The 19338-nt window shown below is 47.4% G+C and overlaps 1 protein-coding gene across 5 annotated transcripts in view; it reads left to right on the plus strand.

The window, feature by feature from the left end:
- Positions 1-19138, plus strand: part of nhsa (Nance-Horan syndrome a (congenital cataracts and dental anomalies)) — a 112746-nt gene extending 93608 nt beyond the window's left edge. For 2 of the 5 annotated variants that reach the window (XM_071342242.1, XM_071342243.1), the window contains 3 exons: positions 2447-5554; positions 6357-6477; positions 13048-19138. In XM_071342242.1, coding sequence (XP_071198343.1) covers positions 2447-5554; positions 6357-6477; positions 13048-13615 — 3797 coding nt within the window. In that variant the 3' untranslated portion in view covers positions 13616-19138. The remainder of the gene's footprint in view (positions 1-2446; positions 5555-6356; positions 6478-13047) is intronic. The other 3 variants (XR_011667924.1, XM_071342244.1, XM_071342246.1) reach the window with 3 other exon arrangements.
- The last annotated feature ends 200 nt before the right edge of the window (positions 19139-19338 follow it).

Below are 19338 nucleotides of genomic sequence, written 5' to 3' on the forward strand. Positions count from 1 at the left end.
CTGTTTATAACTCTGACCCTCTCCTCCTGCGTTTGACTCTTACCCGGTGTCTCTTCCTGCGTCTGACTCTGACCCGGTGTTGTCGTCTCCTGTTTATAACTCTGACCCTCTCCTCCTGCGTTTGACTCTTACCCGGTGTCTCTTCCTGCGTCTGACTCTGACCCGGTGTTGTCGTCTCCTGTTTATAACTCTGACCCTCTCCTCCTGCGTCTGACTCTGACCCGGTGTCTCCTCCTGCGTTTGACTCTGACCCGGTGTCTCCTCCTGCGTCTAACTCTGACCCGGTGTCTCTTCCTGTGTCTAACTCTGACCCTCTCCTCCTGTCTTCCTGTGTCTCTGACCCAGTGTCTCCTCCTGCGTCTGACTCTGACCCGGTGTCTCCTCCTGTCTTCCTGTGTCTCTGACCCGGTGTCTCCTCCTGCGTCTGTCTCTGACCCGGTGTCTCCTCCTGTGTCTGACTCTGACCCGGTGTCATCTCCTGTGTCTAACTCTGACCCACTCCTCCTGTGTCTAACTCTGACCCTGTCTTCCTGTGTCTCTGACCCGGTGTCTCCTCCTGTGTCTGACTCTGACCCGGTGTCTCCTCCTGTGTCTGATTCTGACCCGGTGTCTCCTCCTGCGTCTGACTCTGACCCGGTGTCTCCTCCTGTGTCTGATTCTGACCCGGTGTCTCCTCCTGCGTCTGATTCTGACCCGGTGTCTCCTCCTGTGTCTGACTCTGACCCGGTGTCTCCTCCTGCGTCTGATTCTGACCCGGTGTCTCCTCCTGTGTCTGACTCTGACCCGGTGTCTCCTCCTGTGTCTGATTCTGACCCGGTGTCTCCTCCTGCGTCTGATTCTGACCCGGTGTCTCCTCCTGTGTCTGACTCTGACCCGGTGTCTCCTCCTGTGTCTGACTCTGACCCGGTGTCTCCTCCTGTGTCTGACTCTGACCCGGTGTCTCCTCCTGTGTCTGACTCTGACCCGGTGTCTCCTCCTGTGTCTGACTCTGACCCGGTGTCTCCTCCTGTGTCTGACTCTGACCCGGTGTCTCCTCCTGTGTCTGACTCTGACCCGGTGTCTCCTCCTGTGTCTGACTCTGACCCGGTGTCTCCTCCTGTGTCTGACTCTGACCCGGTGTCTCCTCCTGCGTCTGATTCTGACCCGGTGTCTCCTCCTGTGTCTGATTCTGACCCGGTGTCTCCTCCTGTGTCTGATTCTGACCCGGTGTCTCCTCCTGCGTCTGATTCTGACCCGGTGTCTCCTCCTGCGTCTGACTCTGACCCGGTGTCTCCTCCTGTGTCTGATTCTGACCCGGTGTCTCCTCCTGCGTCTGATTCTGACCCGGTGTCTCCTCCTGTGTCTGACTCTGACCCGGTGTCTCCTCCTGCGTCTGATTCTGACCCGGTGTCTCCTCCTGTGTCTGACTCTGACCCGGTGTCTCCTCCTGTGTCTGATTCTGACCCGGTGTCTCCTCCTGCGTCTGATTCTGACCCGGTGTCTCCTCCTGTGTCTGACTCTGACCCGGTGTCTCCTCCTGTGTCTGACTCTGACCCGGTGTCTCCTCCTGTGTCTGACTCTGACCCGGTGTCTCCTCCTGTGTCTGACTCTGACCCGGTGTCTCCTCCTGTGTCTGACTCTGACCCGGTGTCTCCTCCTGTGTCTGACTCTGACCCGGTGTCTCCTCCTGTGTCTGACTCTGACCCGGTGTCTCCTCCTGTGTCTGACTCTGACCCGGTGTCTCCTCCTGTGTCTGACTCTGACCCGGTGTCTCCTCCTGCGTCTGATTCTGACCCGGTGTCTCCTCCTGTGTCTGATTCTGACCCGGTGTCTCCTCCTGTGTCTGATTCTGACCCGGTGTCTCCTCCTGCGTCTGATTCTGACCCGGTGTCTCCTCCTGTGTCTGATTCTGACCCGGTGTCTCCTCCTGTGTCTGACTCTGACCCGGTGTCTCCTCCTGTGTCTGATTCTGACCCGGTGTCTCCTCCTGCGTCTGATTCTGACCCGGTGTCTCCTCCTGCGTCTGATTCTGACCCGGTGTCTCCTCCTGTGTCTGATTCTGACCCGGTGTCTCCTCCTGCGTCTGATTCTGACCCGGTGTCTCCTCCTGTGTCTGATTCTGACCCGGTGTCTCCTCCTGTGTCTGACTCTGACCCGGTGTCTCCTCCTGTGTCTGATTCTGACCCGGTGTCTCCTCCTGCGTCTGATTCTGACCCGGTGTCTCCTCCTGCGTCTGATTCTGACCCGGTGTCTCCTCCTGCGTCTGATTCTGACCCGGTGTCTCCTCCTGTGTCTGACTCTGACCCGGTGTCTCCTCCTGTGTCTGACTCTGACCCGGTGTCTCCTCCTGCGTCTGATTCTGACCCGGTGTCTCCTCCTGCGTCTGATTCTGACCCGGTGTTGTCGTCTCCTGCGTCGGACCCTGACCCCTCTTCCTGTTTATAATTCTGACCCTCTCCTCCTCCAGATTCTGATGAGTCTCCGGGCGCCAGAGAGCGGACAGTGGTTGTCCGATGCAACACTGCTCTCTGTAGCGAGGACCTGTGCAGTCGTCTGAACACCAAGAAGGACTCTGGCTGCCAGACTGAAGACTTCCTGGTCTGCACGCCGTCCCACTGGAGGGTCCAGTACCAGCGTGGTCAGCAGGGGGTCAGCTCCGCCCCCGTCCCGCTGTCCCTCTCCACCGGAAACATCTCCTCTCTACTGGACACTTCGGAACGCAACAACGCCATGTTCTCCTCTTCGCTGGGGGTACGCCTGCGGTCACGCAGCCAGCCAAGGGAGGGGAGGAGACTGATTGAGGTTCACCACCACAGTGAGGAGGAGGAAGAGGAGCTGTCTCCCTCCGAGACTGATGACTTCCTGTCTGGGTTGGGGGAGCTGAAGGAGAAGGGGGAGGAAAGTGCAGATGACCAGTCCCAGCCAGACCACCCACTGGCCAGCCTGAAGTACCAGCAGCGCACTGGCAGCCCCTGGCTTGACAGGAGCCAATCCCACCTCCCCAGGAAGGTTGAAATGGGGAGCTGTGAGATGTCCTCCAGCTCAGATACCTTCTCCAGTCCGCTCCACTCTACATCCACCAGGCAGGTTGTTGGGTGTCAGATGGACCATAAAGACGACCACCAATCTTCTAGTGGGAACTGGAGCGGCAGCAGCTCAACATGCCCTTCCCACACCTCTGAGACCCTCCCCACGGCGGCCTCCCCCCAGCTCACTGGCTCCTCCCACTGTGACTCGGAGCTGTCGCTGAACACCGGCCCCCACGCTACAGATGACCCTGTCCCCATCCTCATCCTGGACCCATACCAGACCGACCGGCAGCTGGACGATGCAGGGGTCAGCACGGCTAGTGATGGGGAGTGGAGTTACCCCCACCCTGACGCCAGGCTCCATGACTTCAGCCCTGAGCGCTCCAGAGAGGGGGAGGGGAGTCTGGGGTACCCCAGCTTTACCAGCATGGCTACCTGTGAGAGCTTCACTACAGACAAGCCTCCGTCTGAGAAGGCTGACACTGTGTCATACTACTCCATAGATAATGAAGGATACTACACCTCTATGCACTTTGACTGTGGTCTGAAAGGGAGCAAGAGCTTCATGTATAACTACTCTGACTGTGAACAGGAGCACATGACTCTGGGGAGACGCTGTCTGACATTGAGGAAACCTAAGGCCAAGCCCTCTGCCCCCAGACGCAGCTCCTCACTAAGGAAGATCAGCGGGGGGGGGAATTCTCCTGACGACACCGAACCAAAGAACCGCAGCGGGCAGCAAAGAAAGTCGTGTTCCAGAGAGAGGAGGTTACAGCTAGACCTAGAGGGCTCCCTGGGCCACCCTAACCTCCCTCACCCCGACCCTGCTCTGGGCCACCTGGAGGACCCTGTTCTGGGAGGGGAGGGGGGCCTGGGGGGGTTAGGGTTGGAGCAAGACCCTCTGGAGCCCCTAGCGGCCCTCGAGACCTGGCGGATGGAGGACACCGAGGAGATGCCGGGCTCCGGCCTGTTTGGTTCCTCTGACAGAGGCTCATATAAAGATGAGGGAGCTGTCCAGTCAGACTATGCAGATCTCTGGCTTGTGAATGACTTGAAGTCAAACACTGACCCCTATCGCTCTCTGTCTAACTCGTCCACTGCTACCGGTACAACTGTTATAGAATGCATAAAGTCTCAGGAGTGTTCAGAGTCCCAGACCTCCCAGTCAGGCTCCACCCCCTCACTGCCATCAGTAGAAGGGGACTTCAAGATGTCCTCCCTGCCCTCAGTAGAAGGGGACTTCAAGATGTCCTCCCTGCCCTCAGTAGAAGGGGACTTCAAGATGTCCTCCCTGCCCTCAGTAGAAGGGGACTTCAAGATGTCCTCCCTGCCCTCAGTAGAAGGGGACTTCAAGATGTCCTCTCCAGAGAGGCTGGCCTGCTTAGTGTCACCATCTAGTGGCTACTCCAGCCAATCCGGCACACCCACCTCTTCCTTTCCCTGCGCCTTCTTCCCCAGTCCCCTGTCACCCACCAATCAGAAGAAGAAGCCAAAGATTCCAGAGAGGAAGTCATCTCTGTCCGTCACCACCAGAGATCTGGAGCTGCCAGTCATCCCCCCCAGCCACCAGGACCTCCGTGCCCTTCACAGCGCTAACCCTACCAGCCCTCCTCCAGTCTCTACCAAGCCCCCAGGCCACAGGAACCAGCTCTACCTCCTGCAGCAAAGCAAGCAGACGGCAGCAGCATCGGCCAAGGCTGAGGCCAGAGCGGTAACCGAGACCTCCAGCAGTCTTCCCATGACCATCACCCCCACCGTGCTGCACTCAGTCCAGCTGAGGTCTGTGGGGAAGCAAGGAGAGGGGAGCCCTGACCGGCCCGGCCCAGATGTTGCCACCAGACCCAAGAGTCCCACTGTGAACATCAGCCCCCCTTCCAGCAGCAGGTCCCCTGAGTCTACAACCAAGAAGCATCCAGCCTACAACTCCCAGGTTCCCCCCTCTCAACAGTACTGTGAGTCACTGTTGGCCCCCAGTGAAGGCCCTGTTGCTAGGGACCCAGCAGGTCACAGTAGCGTGAGGTACAGGCAGGACAGACACCCTGCTGAAGCCCAGTGGAGTACCACCACCTTCAGACAGCCTGTAGACCAAACACTGGCAGACCAGGAGAGACTACCAGACCAGGAGAGACTACCAGACCAGGAGAGACTACCAGACCAGGAGACACTGGCAGAAGAGGACCATACCATCAGAGACCAACACCAGCCTCTCCTAGACCAACACCAGCCGCTTACAGACCAGCAGTCCCTGCTAGACCAGGAGGTCTGCCAGAGGGGGGCTGAGACCACAAGAGCGACCCCAGGTCAGGAGGTAGAGGAACAGAAAGCTCTATTCCCTGGGAGTAGCAGCAGTCTGGAGGAAGAACAGTACCGACCACTACCACCTGAGCCATCTGAACTACAGAGACCTGAAGACCTTTCAATGTTTCCTGGTCAGCACAGCTTAGCCACAACATCAGAGAGTCTAGACAAAGTGCCTGTTAAAAGTGATCAGTCTGAAACATTGCAAGCTTATCCAATCAGCAAAGTGGCTGGCAGAGAAGAGGAGTGTAAGTCTTCAGGAGTTCCAACCATTAGTGTCTCTCAGGATAGCAGCAGGGATTAGAGGAAGGGTCCACCTCCACACCAGGGTCACCCCAGAAACACACTACCCCCAGACACTTCCCCCAGACACACACACACTGCCCCCAGACACCCCGTACGCAAAGACTGCCCCAGACTACCCCGTACGCAGAGACTGCCCCAGACTCCCCGTACGCAGAGACTGTCCCAGACTACCCCGTACGCAGAGACTGCCCCAGACTACCCCGTACGCAGAGACTGCCCCAGACTACCTCGTACGCAGAGACTGTCCCAGACTACCCCGTACGCAGAGACTGCCCCAGACTACCCCGTACGCAGAGACTGCCCCAGACTACCCCGTACGCAGAGACTGCCCCAGACTACCCCGTACGCAGAGACTGCCCCAGACTACCCCGTACGCAGAGACTGCCCCAGACTACCCCGTACGCAGAGACTGCCCCAGACTACCCCGTACGCAGAGACTCTCCCAGACTACCCCGTACGCAGAGACTGCCCCAGACTACCCCGTACGCAGAGACTGCCCCAGACTACCCCGTACGCAGAGACTGCCCCAGACTACCCCGTACGCAGAGACTGCCCCAGACTTCCCAAACACAGAGCAGGGCTACTGCAGTAAAGTTGAAACATCAGACAGCTGTTCAACTGTTGCTGTCATTGACTAGAAATCTTTTTAAAATAGTCTAGGCGCTAGCTTAAATTAAGGATTGTGAGGTGCCTTTAAACCAAATCAAGCTTTGTCTTGTACATTAACCCAGCCCTGTTTTCCAGATTCCAGACCCAGTGACAACTCTATCTTTCCTCTGAGTGAGGAGACCAAGGCTGAGGGTGAGGTCTTCCTGTCGCCCACCAAGGCTTGCACTACAGAGGAGCTGTTTGCCATGATACACAGGTGGGTTTCTGGTGATACACAGGTGATTTCTGGTCACTAAGCTAATAACCTTGTTTTGCCAGAAAGAAACACAGGCGCTCTAACTTTTACAAATGTAACCCTGTTATCCATAACCCCTGTTCTGTTATCCATAACCCCTGTTCTGTTATCCATAACCCCTGTTCTGTTATCCATAACCCCTGTTCTGTTATCCATAACCCCTGTTCTGTTACCCATAACCCCTGTTCTGTTACCCATAACCCCTGTTCTGTTATCCATAACCCCTGTTCTGTTATCCATAACCCCTGTTCTGTTATCCATAACCCCCGTTCTGTTATCCATAACCCCTGTTCTGTTATCCATAACCCCTGTTCTGTTATCCATAACCCCTGTTCTGTTATCCATAACCCCTGTTCTGTTATCCATAACCCCCGTTCTGTTATCCATAACCCCTGTTCTGTTATCCATAACCCCTGTTCTGTTATCCATAACCCCTGTTCTGTTATCCATAACCCCTGTTCTGTTATCCATAACCCCTGTTCTGTTATCCATAACCCCTGTTCTGTTATCCATAACCCCTGTTCTGTTATCCATAACCCCTGTTCTGTTATCCATAACCCCTGTTCTGTTATCCATAACCCCTGTTCTGTTATCCATAACCCCTGTTCTGTTACCCATAACCCCTGTTCTGTTATCCATAACCCCTGTTCTGTTATCCATAACCCCTGTTCTGTTATCCATAACCCCTGTTCTGTTATCCATAACCCCTGTTCTGTTATCCATAACCCCTGTTCTGTTATCCATAACCCCTGTTCTGTTATCCATAACCCCTGTTCTGTTATCCATAACCCCTGTTCTGTTATCCATAACCCCTGTTCTGTTATCCATAACCCCTGTTCTGTTATCCATAACCCCTGTTCTGTTATCCATAACCCCTGTTCTGTTACCCATAACCCCTGTTCTGTTATCCATAACCCCTGTTCTGTTACCCATAACCCCTGTTCTGTTACCCATAACCCCTGTTCTGTTACCCATAACCCCTGTTCTGTTATCCATAACCCCTGTTCTGTTATCCATAACCCCTGTTCTGTTATCCATAACCCCTGTTCTGTTACCCATAACCCCTGTTCTGTTACCCATAACCCCTGTTCTGTTACCCATAACCCCTGTTCTGTTATCCATAACCCCTGTTCTGTTATCCATAACCCCTGTTCTGTTATCCATAACCCCTGTTCTGTTATCCATAACCCCTGTTCTGTTATCCATAACCCCTGTTCTGTTATCCATAACCCCTGTTCTGTTATCCATAACCCCTGTTCTGTTATCCATAACCCCTGTTCTGTTATCCATAACCCCTGTTCTGTTATCCATAACCCCCGTTCTGTTATCCATAACCCCTGTTCTGTTATCCATAACCCCTGTTCTGTTATCCATAACCCCTGTTCTGTTATCCATAACCCCTGTTCTGTTATCCATAACCCCTGTTCTGTTATCCATAACCCCTGTTCTGTTATCCATAACCCCAGTTCTGTTATCCATAACCTCTGTTCTGTTATCCATAACCCCTGTTCTGTTATCCATAACCCCTGTTCTGTTATCCATAACCCCTGTTCTGTTATCCATAACCCCAGTTCTGTTATCCATAACCCCTGTTCTGTTATCCATAACCCCTGTTCTGTTATCCATAACCCCAGTTCTGTTATCCATAACCCCTGTTCTGTTACCCATAACCCCTGTTCTGTTATCCATAACCCCTGTTCTGTTATCCATAACCCCTGTTCTGTTACCCATAACCCCTGTTCTGTTATCCATAACCCCTGTTCTGTTATCCATAACCCCTGTTCTGTTATCCATAACCCCTGTTCTGTTATCCATAACCCCAGTTCTGTTATCCATAACCCCTGTTCTGTTATCCATAACCCCTGTTCTGTTATCCATAACCCCTGTTCTGTTATCCATAACCCCTGTTCTGTTATCCATAACCCCTGTTCTGTTATCCATAACCCCTGTTCTGTTATCCATAACCCCTGTTCTGTTATCCATAACCCCAGTTCTGTTATCCATAACCCCTGTTCTGTTATCCATAACCCCTGTTCTGTTATCCATAACCCCTGTTCTGTTATCCATAACCCCTGTTCTGTTATCCATAACCCCTGTTCTGTTATCCATAACCCCTGTTCTGTTATCCATAACCCCAGTTCTGTTATCCATAACCCCTGTTCTGTTACCCATAACCCCTGTTCTGTTATCCATAACCCCTGTTCTGTTACCCATAACCCCTGTTCTGTTATCCATAACCCCTGTTCTGTTATCCATAACCCCTGTTCTGTTATCCATAACCCCTGTTCTGTTATCCATAACCCCTGTTCTGTTATCCATAACCCCAGTTCTGTTATCCATAACCCCTGTTCTGTTATCCATAACCCCAGTTATGTTATCCATAACCCCTGTTCTGTTATCCATAACCCCAGTTCTGTTATCCATAACCCCAGTTCTGTTACCCATAACCCCTGTTCTGTTATCCATACCCCAGTTCTGTTACCCATAACCCCTGTTCTGTTATCCATAACCCCTGTTCTGTTATCCATAACCCCAGTTCTGTTATCCATAACCCCTGTTCTGTTACCCATAACCCCTGTTCTGTTATCCATAACCCCTGTTCTGTTATCCATAACCCCTGTTCTGTTATCCATAACCCCTGTTCTGTTATCCATAACCCCTGTTCTGTTATCCATAACCCCTGTTCTGTTATCCATAACCCCAGTTCTGTTATCCATAACCCCTGTTCTGTTATCCATAACCCCTGTTCTGTTATCCATAACCCCTGTTCTGTTATCCATAACCCCTGTTCTGTTATCCATAACCCCTGTTCTGTTATCCATAACCCCTGTTCTGTTATCCATAACCCCTGTTCTGTTATCCATAACCCCAGTTCTGTTATCCATAACCCCTGTTCTGTTATCCATAACCCCTGTTCTGTTATCCATAACCCCTGTTCTGTTATCCATAACCCCTGTTCTGTTACCCATAACCCCTGTTCTGTTATCCATAACCCCTGTTCTGTTATCCATAACCCCTGTTCTGTTATCCATAACCCCTGTTCTGTTATCCATAACCCCTGTTCTGTTATCCATAACCCCTGTTCTGTTATCCATAACCCCTGTTCTGTTATCCATAACCCCTGTTCTGTTATCCATAACCCCTGTTCTGTTATCCATAACCCCTGTTCTGTTATCCATAACCCCTGTTCTGTTATCCATAACCCCTGTTCTGTTATCCATAACCCCTGTTCTGTTATCCATAACCCCCGTTCTGTTATCCATAACCCCTGTTCTGTTATCCATAACCCCTGTTCTGTTATCCATAACCCCCGTTCTGTTATCCATAACCCCTGTTCTGTTATCCATAACCCCTGTTCTGTTATCCATAACCCCCGTTCTGTTATCCATAACCCCCGTTCTGTTATCCATAACCCCAGTTCTGTTATCCATAACCCCAGTTCTGTTATCCATAACCCCCGTTCTGTTATCCATAACCCCCGTTCTGTTATCCATAACCCCCGTTCTGTTATCCATAACCCATGTTCTGTTATCCATAACGCCCGTTCTGTTATCCATAACCCCTGTTCTGTTATCCATAACCCCCGTTCTGTTATCCATAACCCCTGTTCTGTTACCCATAACCCCTGTTCTGTTATCCATAACCCCTGTTCTGTTATCCATAACCCCTGTTCTGTTATCCATAACCCCAGTTCTGTTATCCATAACCCCTGTTCTGTTATCCATAACCCCTGTTCTGTTATCCATAACCCCTGTTCTGTTATCCATAACGCCTGTTCTGTTATCCATAACCCCTGTTCTGTTATCCATAACCCCCGTTCTGTTATCATAACCCCCGTTCTGTTATCCATAACCCCTGTTCTGTTATCCATAACCCCTGTTCTGTTATCCATAACCCCCGTTCTGTTATCCATAACCCCCGTTCTGTTATCCATAACCCCCGTTCTGTTATCCATAACCCCTGTTCTGTTATCCATAACGCCTGTTCTGTTATCCATAACCCCTGTTCTGTTATCCATAACCCCCGTTCTGTTATCCATAACCCCTGTTCTGTTATCCATAACCCCTGTTCTGTTATCCATAACCCCCGTTCTGTTATCCATAACCCCCGTTCTGTTATCCATAACCCCCGTTCTGTTATCCATAACCCCCGTTCTGTTATCCATAACCCCTGTTCTGTTATCCATAACCCCAGTTCTGTTATCCATAACCCCTGTTCTGTTATCCATACCCCAGTTCTGTTATCCATAACCCCTGTTCTGTTATCCATAACCCCAGTTCTGTTATCCATAACCCCTGTTCTGTTATCCATAACCCCTGTTCTGTTATCCATAACCCCAGTTCTGTTATCCATAACCCCAGTTCTGTTATCCATAACCCCTGTTCTGTTATCCATAACCCCTGTTCTGTTATCCATAACCCCTGTTCTGTTATCCATAACCCCTGTTCTGTTATCCATAACCCCTGTTCTGTTATCCATAACCCCTGTTCTGTTATCCATAACCCCTGTTCTGTTATCCATAACCCCTGTTCTGTTATCCATAACCCCAGTTCTGTTATCCATAACCCCAGTTCTGTTATCCATAACCCCAGTTCTGTTATCCATAACCCCAGTTCTGTTATCCATAACCCCAGTTCTGTTATCCATAACCCCAGTTCTGTTATCCATAACCCCTGTTCTGTTATCCATAACCCCTGTTCTGTTATCCATAACCCCAGTTCTGTTATCCATAACCCCTGTTCTGTTATCCATAACCCCTGTTCTGTTATCCATAACCCCTGTTCTGTTATCCATAACCCCTGTTCTGTTACCCATAACCCCTGTTCTGTTATCCATAACCCCTGTTCTGTTATCCATAACCCCTGTTCTGTTATCCATAACCCCTGTTCTGTTATCCATAACCCCTGTTCTGTTATCCATAACCCCTGTTCTGTTATCCATAACCCCAGTTCTGTTATCCTTAACCCCTGTTCTGTTATCCATAACCCCAGTTCTGTTATCCATAACCCCAGTTCTGTTATCCATAACCCCTGTTCTGTTATCCATAACCCCCGTTCTGTTATCCATAACGCCTGTTCTGTTATCCATAACCCCTGTTCTGTTATCCATAACCCCCGTTCTGTTATCCATAACCCCTGTTCTGTTATCCATAACCCCTGTTCTGTTATCCATAACCCCTGTTCTGTTATCCATAACCCCAGTTCTGTTATCCATAACCCCAGTTCTGTTATCCATAACCCCTGTTCTGTTATCCATAACCCCTGTTCTGTTATCCATAACCCCTGTTCTGTTATCCATAACGCCTGTTCTGTTATCCATAACCCCTGTTCTGTTATCCATAACCCCCGTTCTGTTATCCATAACCCCTGTTCTGTTATCCATAACCCCTGTTCTGTTATCCATAACCCCCGTTCTGTTATCCATAACCCCCGTTCTGTTATCCATAACCCCCGTTCTGTTATCCATAACCCCTGTTCTGTTATCCATAACCCCTGTTCTGTTATCCATACCCCAGTTCTGTTATCCATAACCCCTGTTCTGTTATCCATAACCCCTGTTCTGTTATCCATAACCCCTGTTCTGTTATCCATAACCCCTGTTCTGTTATCCATAACCACTGTTCTGTTATCCATAACCCCTGTTCTGTTATCCATAACCCCTGTTCTGTTATCCATAACCCCTGTTCTGTTATCCATAACCCCTGTTCTGTTATCCATAACCCCTGTTCTGTTATCCATAACCCCTGTTCTGTTACCCATAACCCCTGTTCTGTTATCCATAACCCCTGTTCTGTTATCCATACCCCAGTTCTGTTATCCATAACCCCTGTTCTGTTATCCATAACCCCTGTTCTGTTATCCATAACCCCTGTTCTGTTATCCATAACCCCTGTTCTGTTATCCATAACCCCTGTTCTGTTATCCATAACCCCTGTTCTGTTATCCATAACCCCTGTTCTGTTATCCATAACCCCCGTTCTGTTATCCATAACCCCCGTTCTGTTATCCATAACCCCCGTTCTGTTATCCATAACCCCTGTTCTGTTATCCATAACCCCCGTTCTGTTATCCATAACCCCTGTTCTGTTATCCATAACCCTAACCCCCTAACTGTTACACCCAGTCCGAACTACTGTTCTGTTACACCCAGTCCGAACTACTGTTCTGTTACACCCAGTTCTAACTACTGTTCTGTTACACCCAGTCCGACCTACTGTTCTGTTACACCCAGTCCGAACTACTGTTCTGTTACACCCAGTCCGTCCTACTGTTCTGTTACACCCAGTCCGAACTACTGTTCTGTTACACCCAGTCCTAACTACTGTTCTGTTACACCCAGTCCTAACTACTGTTCTGTTACACCCAGTCCTAACTACTGTTCTGTTACACCCAGTCCTAACTACTGTTCTGTTACACCCAGTCCTAACTACTGTTCTGTTACACCCAGTCCTAACTACTGTTCTGTTACACCCAGTCCTAACTACTGTTCTGTTAAACCCAGTCCTAACCACTGTTCCACTGTCCTTCATAGATCCAGGAGGAAAGTTCTAGGTAGGAACGATTCTGGAGAGTTAAGTGCCCGGAGCCGTCTGTGTGCTGCGTCTGGGAGCACCTCACCTTGTACCCCAGTCACCCCACCTGGCAACACTGTGACTTCTCTGGTGAACCCCAGCACCCCAACCACCCCCACGGGCCCCCAGAAGGCCCCGGGGCCCATCTACCGCAGCCTGAAGAAGTCCAGCACCTCCCACGAGGAGTTTAAACTTTTACTCCTGAAGAAAGGCAGCCGGTCAGATTCCAGCTATCGCATGTCAGCCACAGAGATCTTGAAGAGCCCCATCGGCACCAATACCCCTGGAGACCCCCTTGCTGAGAAGCCCCTCTCCCCCCCGCCAGGCACGGAGAAGCTCCCCAGCCCCTTCACAGAGGGCTTCTCTCCTAAAGGCCTGTCCACTGCAGCCTGTCCCAGACAGAACCGATCCCGCATCCCTCCTCCACCCACCAGCAGCCGCTACAGCATCCGCAGCAGGCAGTACCCAGCCCCCATGCAGGCCATCTCAGAGGGCGAGACGGAGAACTCAGACAGGAGCCACTCCTAACATACAGCACCTTCCACCTTTCAGAAATGTAAAACAGAGGAACATCTTAAGGTTTTAGAATAGATAGTAGAGAACAACTGGACCAGACTGACTTAGAACATTTTAACTGTGTCTAACTATTTATAATACAGTATGTATTTCTGTTTTTAGCTTTTGGTATTGAAGGAAAACCGAGAGACTTCAGAACAGAAATGAGAGAGAAACCTCTGTAGCTATGTTCTTTAGAATAATGTTTTTTAAACTGTTAGGAAAGTCAACTGGAATATGTACTGTGCTATGTGAAGGCTGTTTTTATATCAAGGCAACTTTGTGTTGTAGCTCTACAGAAAACACATGGCTATCTTCCATTGTAACCCTTAACCGTAAACCGTAACCCTTAACCCTTTTATGATATTGCTGGAAAATGCCACATGTATAGAATATATCGATATGAGATTTACAGTATAATATATTCACTTTTCACTAATGGTGTAAAAGTTGTGAAATACCTTAGAGTAACACAGTATGAGTCATAATACCCATAAAGCCTGGCAGTCAAACAGGGAAATGGTTCCAATCGTTTTTCCACCATTCATTTTCCCATAGAAACATGTAAAATAAGGGCTGTGTTTCGTGGCCGTATTTCTATTACAGCATATTGGATGACTGTCATTCATATTCCATTCACCCAGTTCAATGTAACAGTGATAGGTTTAGGTTACTGTCATTCATATTCCATTCACCCAGTTCAATGTAACAGTGATAGGTTTAGGTTACTGTCATTCATATTCACCCAGTTCAATGTAACAGTGATAGGTTTAGGTTACTGTCATTCATATTCACCCAGCTCAATGTAACAGTGATAGGTTTAGGTTACTGTCATTCATATTCACCCAGTTCAATGTAACAGTGATAGGTTTAGGTTACTGTCATTCATATTCACCCAGTTCAATGTAACAGTGATAGGTTTAGGTTACTGTCATTCATATTCACCCAGTTCAATGTAACAGTGATAGGTTTAGGTTACTGTCATTCATATTCACCCAGTTCAATGTAACAGTGATAGGTTTAGGTTACTGTCATTCATATTCACCCAGTTCAATGTAACAGTGATAGGTTTAGGTTACTGTCATTCATATTCACCCAGTTCAATGTAACAGTGATAGGTTTAGGTTACTGTCATTCATATTCACCCAGTTCAATGTAACAGTGATAGGTTTAGGTTACTATCATTCATATTCACCCAGTTCAATGTAACAGTGATAGGTTTAGGTTACTGTCATTCATATTCACCCAGTTCAATGTAACAGTGATAGGTTTAGGTTACTGTCATTCATATTCACCCAGTTCAATGTAACAGTGATAGGTTTAGGTTACTGTCATTCATATTCACCCAGTTCAATGTAACAGTGATAGGTTTAGGTTACTGTCATTCATATTCACCCAGTTCAATGTAACAGTGATAGGTTTAGGTTACTGTCATTCATATTCACCCAGTTCAATGTAACAGTGATAGGTTTAGGTTACTGTCATTCATATTCACCCAGTTCAATGTAACAGTGATAGGTTTAGGTTACTGTCATTCATATTCACCCAGTTCAATGTAACAGTGATAGGTTTAGGTTACTGTCATTCATATTCACCCAGCTCAATGTAACAGTGATAGGTTTAGGTTACTGTCATTCATATTCCATTCACCCAGTTCAATGTAACATCCATAGGTTTAGGTTACTGTCATTCATATTCACCCAGCTCAATGTAACAGTGATAGGTTTAGGTTACTGTCATTCATATTCCATTCACCCAGTTCAATGTAACAGTGATAGGTTTAGGTTACTGTCATTCATATTCACCCAGTTCAATGTAACAGTGATAGGTTTAGGTTACTGTCATTCATATTCACCCAGTTCAATGTAACAGTGATAGGTTTAGGTTACTGTCATTCATATTCACCCAGTTCAATGTAACAGTGATAGGTTTAGGTTACTGTCATTCATATTCACCCAGTTCAATGTAACAGTGATAGGTTTAGGTTACTGTCATTCATATTCACCCAGTTCAATGTAACATCCATAGGTTTAGGTTACTGTCATTCATATTCACCCAGTTCAATGTAACAGTGATAGGTTTAGGTTACTGTCATTCATATTCACCCAGTTCAATGTAACAGTGATAGGTTTAGGTTACTGTCATTCATATTCACCCAGTTCAATGTAACAGTGATAGGTTTAGGTTACTGTCATTCATATTCACCCAGTTCAATGTAACAGTGATAGGTTTAGGTTACTGTCATTCATATTCACCCAGTTCAATGTAACAGTGATAGGTTTAGGTTACTGTCATTCATATTCACCCAGTTCAATGTAACAGTGATAGGTTTAGGTTACTGTCATTCATATTCACCCAGTTCAATGTAACAGTGATAGGTTTAGGTTACTGTCATTCATATTCCATTCACCCAGTTCAATGTAACAGTGATAGGTTTAGGTTACTGTCATTCATATTCACCCAGTTCAATGTAACAGTGATAGGTTTAGGTTACTGTCATTCATATTCACCCAGTTCAATGTAACAGTGATAGGTTTAGGTTACTGTCATTCATATTCCATTCACCCAGTTAAATGTTACAGTGATAGGTTTAGGTTACTGTCATTCATATTCACCCAGTTCAGTGTAACAGTGATAGGTTTAGGTTACTGTCATTCATATTCACCCAGTTCAATGTAACATCCATAGGTTTAGGTTACTGTCATTCATATTCACCCAGTTCAATGTAACAGTGATAGGTTTAGGTTACTGTCATTCATATTCACCCAGTTCAATGTAACATCCATAGGTTTAGGTTACTGTCATTCATATTCACCCAGTTCAATGTAACATCCATAGGTTTAGGTTACTGTCATTCATATTCACCCAGTTCAATGTAACATCCATAGGTTTAGGTTACTGTCATTCATATTCACCCAGTTCAATGTAACATCCATAGGTTTAGGTTACTGTCATTCATATTCACCCAGTTCAATGTAACAGTGATAGGTTTAGGTTACTGTCATTCATATTCACCCAGTTCAATGTAACAGTGATAGGTTTAGGTTACTGTCATTCATATTCCATTCACCCAGTTCAATGTAACAGTGATAGGTTTAGGCTACTACATGATACTGTGATTTCCCCAATACCCATCATGAGGTTGCTACAACCTAGCCTATGAATGAGTTTTCAATGTAGGTGCACGCAGGTTGTGAGAAAAATATGAGATGACAGTGACACATGGACAGACAGTTACACATTCAATACCGCCTTGCACACTCCTGCCTGCATCTCTCTAGTGTAATCATTAGTCCAACAGTTGCAAACAAGAGTTTCTATTGGACAAATTCATGTATTTTATCCCCGTTTTGTTCGCTTCCGTTTTAAAGAAAGGTTTTTCAACAGAATCGGCAGAATGAATACATCCCTGATCACGCATAAACAGTTCACTTTCATAGCAGCCACGTTGTATTCATTCTAACCTCTATGCACTCTCCTCTCACCTTTTCCCTTCGCTTGTGGACTTCAATGAACAACACATCAGCTGTATGTGACCAAGCGGAAAAACATTTCCAAGCCAAACCATGTCATAACTGCTACACACGGCCTGCATCGTTGTCCCCATATTAGCTAAAGTAATGTCCTAGTCAACTTAGCTAATATAACTAATGCGTTAGTAAACCCACTACAATCATGCAGTAACGTTAGTGTATAGTCAGTAATCAGTTAGACCGGCGGCCCCGGTTAGTAAACCCGCTACAATCATGCAGTAACGTTACAGTGTTTAGTCAGTAATCAGTTAGACCGGCGGCCCCGGTTAGTAAACCCGCTACAATCATGCAGTAACGTTACAGTGTTTAGTCAGTAATCAGTTAGACCGGCGGCCCCGGTTAGTAAACCCGCTACAATCATGCAGTAACGTTACAGTGTTTAGTCAGTAATCAGTTAGACCGGCGGCCCCGGTGGTAATAAATGAATAATACCTAAAGCTTACCTTGACTTGAGGTCCAGTGTTGTGTTGGATAATCATAGCCAGCTAGCCAACATAGCATCCCTCTGTTTGAGCCGGGTGTTTGAGTAAATAAACTAGCCAGCTACATTTACTAGCTAAGTGGAACTAAGAACAAATGTATTTGTTGAAAACCTTTCTCTCGGAGTCAACTACTCACCACATTTTATGCACTGCAGCGCTAACTAGCTGTAGCTTATGCTTTCAGTACTAGATTAATTCTCTGATCCTTTGATTGGCTGGACAACATGTCAGTTCATGCTGCAAGAGCTCTGGTAGGTTGAAGGACGTTCTCCGGAAGTTGTCATAACTGTGTAAGTCTATGGAAGGGGGTGAGAACCAAGAGCCTCCTAGGTTTTGTATTGAAGTCAATATACCAAGAGTAGGACGGAAGCTAGCTGACCTCCGGCTACACCATGGTGCTACCCTACAGAATACTATTGAGGCTACTGTAGACCTTCATTGCAAAACTGTGTTTTAATCAATTATTTTTCTTGATGATGTTTTACAATTTTTTTATATAATTCACTGAGGAGGATGGTCCTCCCCTTCCTCCTCTGAGGAGCCTCCACTGGTTGTAGGCTGTACTGGCGTGATGTTTTGATAAACGTGTAAATCTCTTTAGGACAAGGTGACTTTAATCAATATATTGGCATGTATTTACCCCCTTATTATTATCTGACCATGCTGGTAATTTATGAACATTTGAACATCTTGGCCATGTTCTGTTATAATCTCCACCCGGCACAGCCAGAAGAGGACTGGCCACCCCTCAGAGCCTGGTTCCTCTCTAGGTTTCTTCCTAGGTTCTGGCCTTTCTCGGGAGTTTTTCCTAGCCACCGTGCTTCTACACCTGCATTGCTTGCTGTTTGGGGTTTTAGGCTGGGTTTCTGTACAGCACTTTGAGATATCAGCTGATGTAAGAAGGGCTATATAAATTGATTTGATTTAAAATGAAATGCTAATTACAATAGCTACTAATGTGGCTATCATAAAGAACAACAAATGCCTTGATGATCTGGACGAGACAACCGAATCGAGGCAAAGAATCTCTGGATTAACTATTTAATGTTAGCTAAATGTAGTAATGAATACATTGGCTAAATTTGGCTTGTGCAAGTTTTACATTGACACAATAGCTGTTAGCAAAGCTGTCAGCTGGAGGTGACGTGCAGGGATTTGTAGTCTTGCATGACGTCTACTTTGATGCTGATTAGCGTTTTGTAATCTGAGAGTAAATAAATGTGAATATATTGATAAATCACCCTGTCCTAGAGAGATTTCCACGGTTATCAAAACATCACGCCAGAGTAAGCCTACACGAAACACAGCCCTTATTTTAAGGGTTTCTAAAATCCCATATGGGAAAAATGTATGGTGGGAAAACGATTGGAACCATTTCCCTGTTTGACCACTAGGATTGATGGGTATTATGACACTGCCACTGTGGGACTCTATTAAGTCTATGGCATATGTCTTGCTTTTTAATAAATATTATTCCTCTACTATAAATCTCATAAATAGTAGCCTAGTCCACATTTCCTCTTGTTCAGCAGAATACAGTACTACTGTAGTACAGTCTGTAGTACTATATATATAATATGTGTGTGTGTATATACATATATACATACATACGTGTACATTTATACATAGATGCGTATCTATGTACGTATATATGTATACGTGTGTGTGTGTGTATATATGT

Source organism: Salvelinus alpinus, chromosome 15 (assembly GCF_045679555.1).
Source record: "Salvelinus alpinus chromosome 15, SLU_Salpinus.1, whole genome shotgun sequence".
Taxonomy (NCBI): domain Eukaryota; kingdom Metazoa; phylum Chordata; class Actinopteri; order Salmoniformes; family Salmonidae; genus Salvelinus; species Salvelinus alpinus.